The 13,124-nt window shown below is 48.8% G+C and overlaps 1 protein-coding gene across 1 annotated transcript in view; it reads right to left on the bottom strand.

Annotated features, from left to right (window-relative positions):
• MYLK3 (myosin light chain kinase 3) overlaps window positions 1–3,900 on the bottom strand; it is a 45,174-nt gene extending 41,274 nt beyond the window's left edge. Inside the window, exon 1 of the mRNA XM_079907525.1 lies at window positions 3,326–3,900. Coding sequence (XP_079763651.1) covers window positions 3,326–3,796 — 471 coding nt within the window. The 5' untranslated portion in view covers window positions 3,797–3,900. The remainder of the gene's footprint in view (window positions 1–3,325) is intronic.
• Window positions 3,901–13,124: the final 9,224 nt, after the last annotated feature.

Raw genomic sequence — 13,124 nt, 5'->3', positions numbered from 1 at the left:
GCTGCCTCCTGTTTCACCCACCAGTAGAGAAAGACTTGAACAGACTGTCCTTTCGTAGACCTTGTGGGGCTCAGACTGTCTTCTCCCTCCCTTTGTCTTTGGTGGAGAGAGGCGTGCGTGCGCGCGCGCACACACACACACACACACACACACACACACACATACAAACACACACACATGCAGAGCTGGGTTTTGACTTCAAGGCTCAAACTTTTGGTTCCTGCCTTGTCCGATGCATCCAGAAGAAAAAGGATAGACCCCAAATGCCTAGGCATCTGGAGGACCGATGCCTTCTGAGCAGGTTGACTGATTCTGCGCATCCTGGCTGAGCCTGACCCTGTCCATGAGAGAGCACGTGGCTTCCAGTAATAATCTGATTCGTTGTTACAACCAAACGAAGTGCCACTGGGCACTCCAGACCTGAGGAGAAGCTTCCTGAAGTCCTGGCAGCCACTGCTAAGGCTGAATTCAATTCCACAAATTGCTATGCCCCTACTCTCCTAGGAAATACAAAGAGGATCTCCAGAAAGTCTCCACGGTGCGCTGCTTTCAGCATGGACAGTGTGTTAAGTAGCTGGGGCTCGGTCACAGCTGTCTAATGGCCAGCCCTGCCCGCACACAGAGGGAAGCAGAGGCCTCACAGTCAGCAAGGAGCTGACAGCCTGCCTGGGAGACTAGATCTAGCCCTTAGTTCTAGATCTAGTACTAGATCTAGTAACATAGTTACTGGGATGTGTAGTAAACACAAAGACCAGAAGAAAGATCAGTCACGTGCCAGGTCAATCACAGGCAGGAACCATGGCAAGAACTCAGAAAACAGAAAGTTCCATGACTTCACCCTATCCAGAGATGCCTAAATATCTGCAACACGTATGACAGCTGATTTCACTAATATATGAAGAATTCTTACAAACCAAGAAAAAGGCAAAAAAAAGAAATAGAGGGAAAAGGGCATGAGCAAATTAAAACTACAATGAGATATATCATTCTGTCTACTTTTGGTTATGTTTGAAATTTTTCATAATAAAAAGTTTTTTTTTTAATTTTTTTTAAAAAGTTAGCTTTAAGAGGCATATAACCAATTGCCTTATTCGGATTTTAACTCAAATAAACAAATGATAAAAATAAATAAATAAGGCATAAGCCAATCAGGGACATTTGAATGCTGACTGGTAATATCAAGTTACCATTCACATTTTAGATCATGATAATGTTTTTTAAAAGAGCCCTTATGGTTTGGATATATGTGCTGAAATGCTTATGGAAGAAATAATCCATTATCTCAGATTTTCCTCAAAATAATCTGGAAAGGGCTTCCCTGGTGGCGCAGTGGTTGAGAGTCCGCCTGCCGCTGCAGGGGACGTGGGTTCGTGCCCCGGTCCGGGAAGATCCCACATGCCGCGGAGCGGCTGGGCCCGTGAACCATGGCTGCTGAGCCTGTGTGTCCGGAGCCTGTGCTCTGCAATGGGAGAGGCCACAACAGTGAGAGGCCCGCGTACCGTAAAAAAAATAATAATAATCTGGAAAGAGGGAAGTGGGTGGGAAACATCAGCCTCCAGTTATGGGCTCACAGGGTTCATTGTACTAATCTCTATTTTTATAAATGTTTGACATTTTTTATACTAAAATGTTTTTTAAAAAACACATGCATAATAAGATGTTTTCATCCGCCAGACAGGCAAAGAGTCAGAAACTGGATAATATGCTTTGTTAGCAAAAATGGGGCAAGAAGCATTCCCATACGTTATTGAATTAGAATAACTCCTTTGAAGGTTGGTTTGGCTTCATTTATTGTATAAATTTACCCTTTGGCTTAGCACTGCCACTTCTAGGAGTGTGTCATATAGATAAACTCACACTTCCGTGGTTAGTCACTGCATCATTATCCATAATAGCTAAAAATGAGAAACAATATAAACAAACAATGATATGGGACTGATTAGCAAATTAAGACACATCCTCAAAAAGAGAGCTCTCTGCAATTTAACAAGAACGAGGAAGCTTTCTAGCTATAAATATGAAACAATGCCCCAAATATATTAAGTTAGAAAAAATCCAGGCCAGTACAATGTGAGTAATATTTGAGTTAAAACAAAACAAAACAAAGAGGGTGGTGTGTATACCAATGTGCTTGTAGATAAACAGACTCTATCTGGAAGGTTTCACAGGAGACTGGTTCCTATGATTGTCTGGGGAGGAGGGCTGTCCCGGGGACTGGGGGGATGCAGTAGGAGGGAGAATGTTTTCTTACCATGAGCATAAATTAGATTTATTTTCTGTTTTAAAGCTGAGGTTGGTTATCATTGTCAAGAGCAGAAGGTCACATCTCCCCTGCAGGCCTGACTTTCAGGGGAGGTGCGGAAAGCAGGGAGCTGGGGTGGGAGGGGCCAGCTCTGGAGAAGCAGCTGGGCAGGGAGCGAAGGGATCTGCAGAGCGAGTTCTGGCCTGGCTGGGGAGGGGGAGGGAAGGCAAACTCCTGCAACCTTGCCTCTGAAAGCCTCAGTCGCTGACAGAGTTTAAGCACAGACTTCAAGCTGGGGGGAAGCTGCAGAGATCTGAAAGGGTGGCTCCAGGCCATGTGAGTGTTGCTAGGTGGCTTACCCTGCTGTTCCCAGTGTTGCCTCTACACACCACACACACACACACACACACACACACACACACACACACACACACACACACACACACACACACACACACACCAGCCAAGCTTCCATTAGCCAGTGGGTCTGATTATGCAACCCTTGGGAACAGCCGCTCCCAGAAATGCCACACTCCACCCCCAGGCTCCGGCTCCCACCTGTGTCCCCCGTGGGTCACTGTCAACACTCATGTCCCCACAGGCAGCTGCACACTCCGCCCACTCTGGGACAGAGCACAAGGCTGGGGACAGGAAGGGAGGGAGGTTTGGGTTTCTGAAGGGGGCTCTGTCGGGGTAAACTGAGCACTCCCCACTTCTCTCCCACCCCAGGTGTAAGGAGAAAAGAAGTTCCTGGGATGTCAAAGAAGTGTAACTGCCCTCCTCTCCCTAATGGCTCATTTGTCCCCCACTTCTAGGTTCCCTGCACAGCCCAGGGCCCCACAGAGGCACTGCCTCTCCCTTTCCCTGGGGGAAATCCACCTGTCCTGGCCTGTCTGGAAACCCACCTATGGTTTTTAAGTTTCCATCTCTCCATGTTCCCATCAACAGGTCACGCAGGAGGCACAAGAGGGGACAACAGCCCTCCAGCTCTCCTAGGACTAGCTTCCTGTCTGGTCTCCCCACCAGGGACCCGAGCCTCCCTTCCAGCCAGAAGGGCACTGGGGCAGGGCAGCAGGAACCAACCTCCGCAGGGCCGTCGGCCAGACTTCCCTTCCTCCAGGGGACACTCCCTTGCATGATAAAATCCACCACCTTCGAGTTCTGGAGCACGGCCCCCAACAAAGCTATGGCCTTGTCCACAGCCACCACCATCCGGAAGAGGGCTTCTAGCCTGGCGCCCTGCTGGGCGACATCCTGCCGCCCGGCCCTCACCAGTTCCAGGACCTCTGGCCACCCAGCCTGCATGTCAGCGGGGGGAGTGCGGTCGGCCCCAGCTGGGCCCAGAGTACGGGAGGCTTCCAGCCGGTGCAGGCCTTGCTCCAGGTGGCCCATGCCTCGGTACACACATTGCAGTTTCTCCATGACGTCTTCTTGGAAATTTAAGAGTTTGTCAACCTTCTCATCCAGCACGTTAAGCTTTTGGTCCATGGTGGTTAAGCAGGCCTTGCCCAGCCCTGGCAACCCCGGCAAACTCTCCTTGGGGGCTCCTGACATCCTGATGAAGATTGCCAAGGGTGAGGAATCAGAAGAGCTGCAGACCTCTTGCTTTCACTTGGGCAGCAGTGTCTGGAAGTTCATTGTTCTCTAGCTAAGGCTCACCTGGGTTGTTCAGGGCGCCCAGAAGACCAGACTCTCTCCGAGCCGTTGCCTTTGCTTATCTCCCACTCTGCTGTGGCCATGAGTGACAGGCTGGGCTTGGCCCAGGCCCTTCCCCTTGGGGGCCCCTTTGACATCACTGCAGCATTTAACATTCCTCTCTGAGAGGCTGTTGATGGGCAAATATGTTAAGAATCTGCCCAGGGCAGGCAGAGTTCGTGTAGCTGAAACTAAAGGTTAGAAGAAAAGGGATCCTTTAGGTAACGACCTGATAACTGGACTCTAAGAGGGGGCCTCAGGGATACCAGGGCAGAGTAAGGGCTTTAGAGGTCCAAAGCACTGAGAAGCAGATGGTCCCACCCATCACATACACATCCAATTCACAATAAGAAGCTAGACCAAAACAGAAGGAAACGTGAGGCCATTCAACAAAGTTCTGATTTTGCCATGATGAAAAAATTTGGTGCTTCTGCAAATTAAAAACAAAATTTTGGTTCCCCTACTTTGCTGATGCCTCAAAGGTGTTTAGTCTGCTCTGGGGTGAATCAGCAGGTCCTTCCCCACGTGGGGCCCCCAGTCACTAGTCACTTGTACCTAAAAATAGAAGTGAAGAACAGTGGCCAAGTATCATCCCTCAGGTCATGTTCCTTGCAGAGCCCTCTGGGGACCATTTGCCAGTGACACCCTTCTCCCCCAAGGATGTCTACGCAGGCATCAGGCACCCAGTCTCTAAACTGAAACAGGCACAGTAAGGCCCTAGAGAGCAAGGGGGCCTGCGTTTCTTGTGGTTTCCAAATATTTTAGCCTCAGAAACACTTGGTTCAAATGAAACTTTTACAGAAGCCACAATAAATATACCAGACAAAAGGACACGCTCAGGCTGACACTAAGGTGGGGTGTGAGGGGGCACCACAGAGCCCAAGGCTGCCGCAGAACAGTCCACTGACACCACTTGCATCCAGGCCCTCAGAGAGACAAAACAAGGCCAGAGAGGGACTCTGTCCAAGGTGGCCCCGGCACACAACCTCCTGAAGATAGCGCAGCTCTGGTGAAGGCTGGCACCAGGGAGGTGAGTGTTAGCATCCCCCTCCTTCTGAATAAAAGCAATTATGAGAATAAATTTGACCTGGAACTCTGACATCTAAAAACACCTTGGGATCGTTTTGCTGTTTTAAGCTGTAGCTGAGTAGTCAACACAGTGTGCAGCTTGACCACAAACCCCTTGCCACTCGCCCTCTGTCAGGACAGCTGCCCTTAGCAGCCCATGTAGAAATCCAGACCCATTTCTGGGAGCACAGACTGGGTGTCATTGATGGAACGGCCCAGAGCATGCTCAAAAGGGCACTGGTCTGTTACATTTACTGTGATTTAAAACACACAGATAAACTCTCCTTGAAAAAGAAATTTGGGACACACCAGGCTCCAGTCCCTCCTGAGGATTCACCCTCAGCAGGACCTCACCTGCCACAGAAAGAAACCAGCACCTGGGTAGGGACTTACTTCTTCCTCCGTAATTCCTGCTTAATACTTCCCTGTGGAACTACTGTTCCCTGGGTCAAACTTTGGGAAGTGTCCGCCTAGAGAAATCTCTGGAAGTCTAACACCCAGCACAACTGTCTGTCCTACAATAGGTGCCGATAATCTTTGTGAAAGGAAGTCCCCACAGTCTAAAGAGACAGATGCTGTCTCTGGGAGACAGTTCCCACCAATCCTTGGCTTCACTACGACCGCTGCTCTAGAGAGTTTCAGAGTAGCTTGCATCCAGGCAGGTCCCGGGTTAATAAAGCCTGGAAAGAAAGTCTAGATGAACACAAAGGACACAAATAAATGTCCCAGACACCTATTTATATCAAAAGCAAATTATTTAAATTACAAAAGTATTTGCCCCAGGTCTCCCTTAAGCGACAAGTAATTGCAAGGCAGCTGGTTTACTGCAAACACGTCTGCTGCGTCATACACTGTTACAGAACCACCTTGAAGGCCCCTGAGGCCAGAACAGTGCCCCTTTGGCTTGCCTTTTTCCCCAGCGCACCAACGTGCCTGGCACATAGGTATGGAAGGAATGAATAAAGGAGGCTCCAGCAGGAGTCGGAGGCTGGGCTGACCACCGGGAGAATTGTGGAAGGAGGAGGCTGCAGCCCAGATTTTCCAGAACAATCAAATGAGCAGAAGGCAGGAAGCCCTGACAATTCCCAGAAGTAAGCTCTGGGACCCTCTGGGAGAAAGCTCAGAATATGCCGACAGGACACGTCCTTAGGTCTCTTTGATGAAAAGGAGCAGCCAGGAAAACCAGCTTTGAACCCCTTTCATTTCTCAGCCTCCAGAAGACATGAGTTTATGAGCACATGGGTTCTCTGAGGGCTGGTGCATGGCTTCTCTCCAACTCCCTGATTTAGAGGGCACAGCAAGAGCCATGGGCAATTCCTTTTGGGCAATGCCGCCTGCCCAGAGGATGGGGGAGGCATTCCACCCAGCAAGCCAAGAGAACGCAGACAGAGAAAAGGCAGCCTAGCTGGATGGACACAGAGTAGCAAGTGCAATGACACCTCATCCTTCCTGGCTGAGGACTGGCAGCTGATCCACTCCCGGAAAAACACAGGCTGACCTCTGCCGTAGGCTGCGGTCAGTGTGTGCTGAATCCCAAGACTCTTCCCTTGTCTTTCTGGTGACAGCCAGCTTTCCCTGAAAAACCCCAGAGAGGCCTGTGGACCCTGAGACCCTAGGTGGAGGAAGAGGGGAGCAGAAATGCAAGGCTGAGGAGTCCATCCAAAGCTGTGGCTCTCCTCCTTCCCCACCCTCCCTGCAGATCAGAGATCTGTTTCTGCAGAGACGGAGCAGTCCACAATACAACCGTTCTATGCACTGGCTTTGGGGTCCCTTGGGAGCTCCCCATCTGATCCTCAACAAAGCCAAGCAGTCAACAAGCCTCAACCACCCACCCAGGTTTTTGTGACTTATTCTGAAATATGCACAGAAAAAAAGGATCACCAGGTATTCAAAGAAAGCCCCCAAGATGAAAAGGGGAGCTCAGAACAAATAAACCAAAATATAATTGTGGCAGAAACAGAGGAAAGTTTTTAAAAAAGGCTCTCATTAGTAACCACAGAAAAGTGTGAAAGACTGTTCCATCCATTAAAAAAGAAGAGGGTGTTATGGAAAAAGAACAAACATAGAATAAAAGGGAGGTCTTTTACAAATATGAATGTTAACATTTAAAAATCCAATATAGGGATTAGAAAACAAGGTTAAGATAATATTCCAGAAAACAGAACTGAAAGATGAAGATGGAGAGAAAAGATAAGAAAGAGAGACAGTGGATCCAGCTGGTCCTACATCTAATTAACTGGAGTTCAGGAGGAGAAAGGAAAGAAAGAGGGAAGGAATTTATCAAAGAAATACTGCAGACATTATGCAATTTTAGAACAGAGAAGTAAAGAGAAGACTATAAAAGCTCCCTGAAATTTAAAAGAAAAGAAAATCACATATCAGAGAACTGGAATCAGAATGACATCAGACTTCTCATCCTAAAAACAACCAGATGCGGCAAGACAGTTAGGTTGTATGTAAAATTCTAGATGAGAGAGAATTAGAATTTTGAAGACATTGCGCCATTGTCAGAAGACAGAATAAAGACTTTTAGATGTAAAAAAATGTATGCCCCCTTTCCAAGGAAGCTGCTTGGAGGATAAACACCAGCAAAACCAGGGACTAAACAAGCAAACAAAAAAACAGAGCTCCAGGAAACAACAGCTTCAACCTAGGCCCAAAGTTGAAGCAGGAAGATGGAGGGTCCCCAAAAGGGAGGACCTCAGGGGGGAAAAAAACAGTATACAATATAATATAATTAAGGACATGTAGTAAAATATTAAGAGCATGGGGCCTAGGGTCAGACCATCTGGATTTAACCCCTGCCTCTGCCAGTTTTCGGGCAGAATCACGAGCCAGTTTATTTAAGCTCTCTGAGTCTGTACTTCCTGGGCTGTAACATAATAACAATGCACATACTTCATAGAGTTTTCAGGATGGCCACTGGAGAATTCTTGCAAGGCACCTGGAACAGAGCTTGGCACCCAGTGAGTGCTCAAATGTTACCCATCAGTATGATGCTGGCAACAGGACAAAAAGGGAACAAAAGGAATCAGAGACTCCGAGAAAATCAGAGTTCAGGAAAGAATGAAATTAAAGTACATGATTGAATTTTCAGTGAATTATATTTATATAATATAATATTACATTATATATTATATAACTTTATGCCATAATAAAGTAAATACTTTACTAAGTTAAAACAGTGATATATGTATTACAAGAGTTGTGAAGGGAAAATGGGGAGAGCTAAATCTTCGTTTCTCTTAAGAGGAAGTCCATAGGTAATGAACAAAATTGATGAGGAGAGAATTGGAGTCGAACACCAGGAGAAACAGCTCAAAGACTTCAGTGTGTTTGCGGCTGGGGAGCAGAGGAGAGGAAGCAGGTTTTGCAAAGCTCAAGGGCACAACATCTGAGGGGGAGACTGACATGCGGTAGACTGTGTAGGTTTATGGATTTATAACAAGTGTGGCAGCACAAGGCAGTGAAAGGTCTTCTTCTAAGAAAATCAAACATCATGACAGTTTTCTGAGAGACAGAGGCCACGTATCTTGAGGAAAGGGGTGCTTACCTACTTTCATACCTAAGTGCCCGTAGAGACCAGCTGCGTACCTGGAACTTAATCTCCCCGAACACAGCTTTCCTCATTTGTAAAAGGGGCTCATAACAGTGCAATAACTTCAGGGCTATTTGAGTATTAGGATAAGTAAAACACTTAGCACAGCACCTGGCACATGGTAAAGTACATGAAAATGTGGAGGTTGGAACTCACCAGCCCTCACCACACCCATCCCACCCCAGAAGGTCAGCCAACAAGGATGGCAGTGTACTCAGTCCCCTCCTTGTGCGGGGTGGGGGGGGGACAGGAGGATGAGGGGGTGTCTTCCCAGTCCTAAGTCAGCTCCCCCAGCCACCTGGCCTGGCCCAAGCCACCTCCCCGCATGCACCATTAGCTGATGTGCGCTCAGAAAGGGCAAACACGTCCTCCATGAAGCTGCGCTTACTCCTGGAAGGAAATCAGAGCTGAAACAGAACCTCAGAAAGTCTCGCAGGCTTCAACGTGGACAACTTCGGGGTTAGCTGCCCCTCAGCCTCCTCTGCCCGCTATACGACATGTTAGTCGGGAAAGGCCTGCGCTGACTGTCCCCGGGCTGTACCCATCAACCAAAGCTTCCTGCTGATGGAGCTTCTTGGTCCAAGAGGACCCAGATCGGGGGAACAATTGTCACCGAGCCTCCCTTAGTCCCATGAACCTAACAATGCTTCCTCGGGCTCCTACTTCAAAGCAGACCGGCCTGCTTACCGCAAATATCTGGGTGTAATCCGACGCCCGCTACTGGCCTCTGGCGCTGGGACTGCGAAGTGCCAGAGTGGGGCACAGTATCCCCGTCCTGCTGCTGCGGCTGTGCCAACCCAGTGTTTACTCTGCCTGGAGATGCCCGACTGCCCGGAGGCCTGGGAGCGAGCTGGGCCGGCCAGGATAGCTTCTCTAGAACTCGGCCTGCAGCGATAAGCCTGGCATTTCCACTTATCACTGAGCCTGCCCCAGGCCCCAGAGGCATCCAGAGGTTTCACTTGGTTATCTGCTTTGCTGGGCGGTATCTGCCTCCCTGGGGGCCTACTTCCTGCATCACTTAGCGGAGTGTCCAGTGTGAAACAAACACCACGTGGTCCAAGGAGAGAAGAAAGAAGGGAGGGAGTCCTAGGACAGAGCTGACCTGAGTTCAAAACCCAGGGGCCCAGGAGAAGAGCTGGGGCTCCTTGCCTTCAGGCAGCCCTCCAAGACAGAGCAAAGTCGTGAGCAGCAATAGAACAGGTTGCTTCAGGGGACGCTTGCACCCTGGCTGGGAACCTGGTTAGTTATCTCCACACTGGGAGGGACCAGCTATTGCCTCTTCAAGGAAAACTGCTCAGGAAACAATGAAGATATCTAGAGCCCCAAAGACTGAGGCATGCTGCAGTGAGGGGAAGGCTATGACCTGCCTCTTCTGCTAAATGAGACACCTGCTCCAACTCAGCTGGTGCCCTCAGGGAGGCTCCCTGGACAGATCTTCCCAGAGTGCCCTGGGGGAGGCCAAGCCCTCCACATACACTGGCACATGTCCACAGACAGACAGACGGAAACACGCACATATCACTCCAGGGCCCCAACTCACCTGGCCTGGCTGACAGGAATCAGAGAAGGGGCTGCAGGCTTTTGATTTTGGCTTGCTTTGCTGAGCCTGACCATGGGCAGATCCTGCGCTAAGCACTTTAGCCGCACATGTCTTATTTAAACCTTGCTATAACCCTATAGGGTAGATTACTATTTATCATCCCCATTTTACAGAGGGGGATCAATCTAAAGAACTTAAGTGGCCTACCCAAGGCCACGAGGTCAGAAAACAGTGGAGCCAGAATTCCAACCCAGGTTGATAACTCACAGCACTCTGCCACTTTCAGAGACAGTGAGGACTTCAGAAACGGTAAGGGTCAACTCCCTCATTTTGTAGATGGAGAGTCTGAGACCTGGAGAGGGGAAGGGACTTTCTGAAGGTCACATAGTAAGTCAAAGGCAAAGGCAGGACCAAATAACAAAACTGTTGCCCTCAGAGTGGCCATGGAACTCTCCACCCTGCTCTCTGGGTTTCAGAAGGGTGTGTGTGTCATGAAATAGGCCTCTGCCCACAGGCTCAGCTCTGACAGTTGTCTGAGGAGATGAGGAGGGGGCCACAGGGCAGGGACCCCCAGATACTATATTGGTTGCTTATTCTTTTGTAGAAAAACGTCTACAGCTTATCTCATCTGGCTATCCAGAAAAATAGCCACACTCCTGCCAGGATGAATCCAGGAAATGTGCTTGGGAATAAAACCAAAGTCAAGTTGGCCTCTCTGAAGAAGCAGAGAGGGAAATGACAGCTGCATGGCTGGCCTGGGCCTCAGGGAAGTCCTCTGGTAGCTCTCAGGTGGCTAGTGGGTTTACTCCCAGGATCTCACGGTCTTCTGTAGTCAGCATTCCTACCCCTGGTTGAAGTCTTTTCATTTTGTCATTTCCTTTCCCACCTACCTAGTCAAAATTGTTCCCAGCCAAGCACGGTCAGATGGAATCAGCGTGAAAATACCAGAGAAGAACAAAAAGCACCCTCATAAGCCAAATCCACACCAGCAGCAATTCATTCATTAAACATGTACAGAGCAACACTTACTAGGAAATAATAAAAGCACTAATATTCATCGAGCGTTTCTATGTGTCAGGCACTGTTCTAGATCTTCACATAAATTACTTTTGCCCCTCACGACAATTCTAAGAGGAAGAGACTATTATCCCCATTTCACAGACAAGTCAACTGAGGCTTGGAATGACGAAGCCATTTTCCAAAGTCAGAGTAAGAACCTGTACATCAATGCAGGCAGCCAGACTCCTGAGTCTGCTTACCACTGAAGGAGTCTAACTGAAACATTTTGTCTAGAACTGGACTTTGTCTCTGGGGGGCTGCATTTGCCAACTGCCAGAAACACAATTATATTTGCAAGTTGGAACTAGGCCAACCAGTTTCTTGCCAACACATTGTATTGCCCGTCCTTCTACCGGCTCACACTGGCAGGGTGGGCTCACCTGCAAAGTGCTTCGTTGTGTGCTTCACTTACACTCATCGGAGGTGCATGGATTATGAATCTTATTTTACTCATGAAGAGACTGAGGGTCCCAGGGAGAGGCAGTGCAGAGCTGGTCTTGGCCCCAGGGCCTGTGTTCACTGTAGAAGGTAGGGTTTCTGACCACACACACACACTCACTCACACACAATCACAGTCACTTTGGGATCCCCAACACATCTGACTTGATTGGAATCAGAGAAGGGGTTGCGGGCTTTTGATATTAGCTCTGAGCCTGACCACAGCAGACCTGTGCTAAGCCCTTTAGCTGCAATATCTTACTTAAACCCCTTGATTGTGCTGACTCTTGTGAGCTCAGAACTCTGTGCCATGGCAAACTCAGGAAGTCTGGGTGGGAGCAAAGTTAACACACTGGAACAACAGAGGAGGCGGGACAGCCACTAACTGCTGGGTGCAAAGGATGTGGGTGGGATGGGGCAAAATTATATGATGCACCAGTGTCTCCAGCCCTCTTGTATCTGAGAAAAAGAATTCCATCATCATCTGCTCAAATTCTCTCCCCGCATTTTATCCCTACCCTCTGAGGAGAGCCTGGTCTCAAGATTTTGGGTGTCAGATCTGAAGAAGAGGTGGAATCTGAGGTCTGGAGGAGACAATTTAGTGAGCTGGGTAGCAAAGTACCAAGAAGGGGAAGAAAAGACGGGGAGAGATAGACAGGGAGCAGGGCCTGGGGTTGGGGAGCTGCAGACCTGGGGCAGCCCCATGATGCGAGAGAATGGGTAAGAAAAGAACGGAGGGTTTGGAAAACTGTGTGTTGCCACATGTGGATGGTCATGGGGAATCATAAGTAGGAATGGCAGGGTGGTCTACCTTCCATGGCCCCAAGTCTTTGCAGAAACTCAGTCACTTGATGTCAACCGATACAGGGTGTAAGAGAGAGGTAAAGAAATAGGAAAAAATTTTGGCAAAGTGGAAGGACTTCTTGCCAGAAACAGGACTTGGGCTGAGCCTTGAAGGATGGGTGAGGTTCGGGGAGGCCAGGGAAATGTGAGGGCACAGAGTGAACAAAGCTCCAGGTGGAGCCTGGCAGATGGAAGTGACAGTGCAGAGACTGGCCTCAGGCCAGGGGATGTCAGTGGAGGCCCAAATGATTCAGCAGGCAGGACCCTTAAGAAAGTGGACCTGGAACGTCAAGCAGGGACATTTAGACCCAAAGGAACAAGATAAAGGGGCAACAATCCTGTGGAATGTGTTTAGGTGGGAAATAATATGGTAAAATTAGTGTCTAAGAATGGACAGCATGATTACCTAGGGGTAGGAGGGATTGACTCAGAGGGGACACAAAGCCACTTCTGGGATGTTGGAGATGTTTTATATCACGGGTAGTGGTTACATTGGGTCATGCCTATGTGCATACAGGTGTGCAGTATTCAATTGAAAAGGCTGTAAGATTTGTGCATTGTGCTGCATATAAACCATGCCTTAATCAAGTTCTGTTAGTATGAAGAAAAGGGAGGAAGGGGGAACCGATGGATCTGACAGC

The sequence above is a fragment of the Stenella coeruleoalba genome (assembly GCF_951394435.1).
Source record: "Stenella coeruleoalba genome assembly, chromosome: 20".
NCBI lineage: Eukaryota > Metazoa > Chordata > Mammalia > Artiodactyla > Delphinidae > Stenella > Stenella coeruleoalba.
The sequence above is the reverse complement of the archived record's forward strand: the minus strand, read 5'-3'. Positions and strand labels throughout refer to the sequence as shown.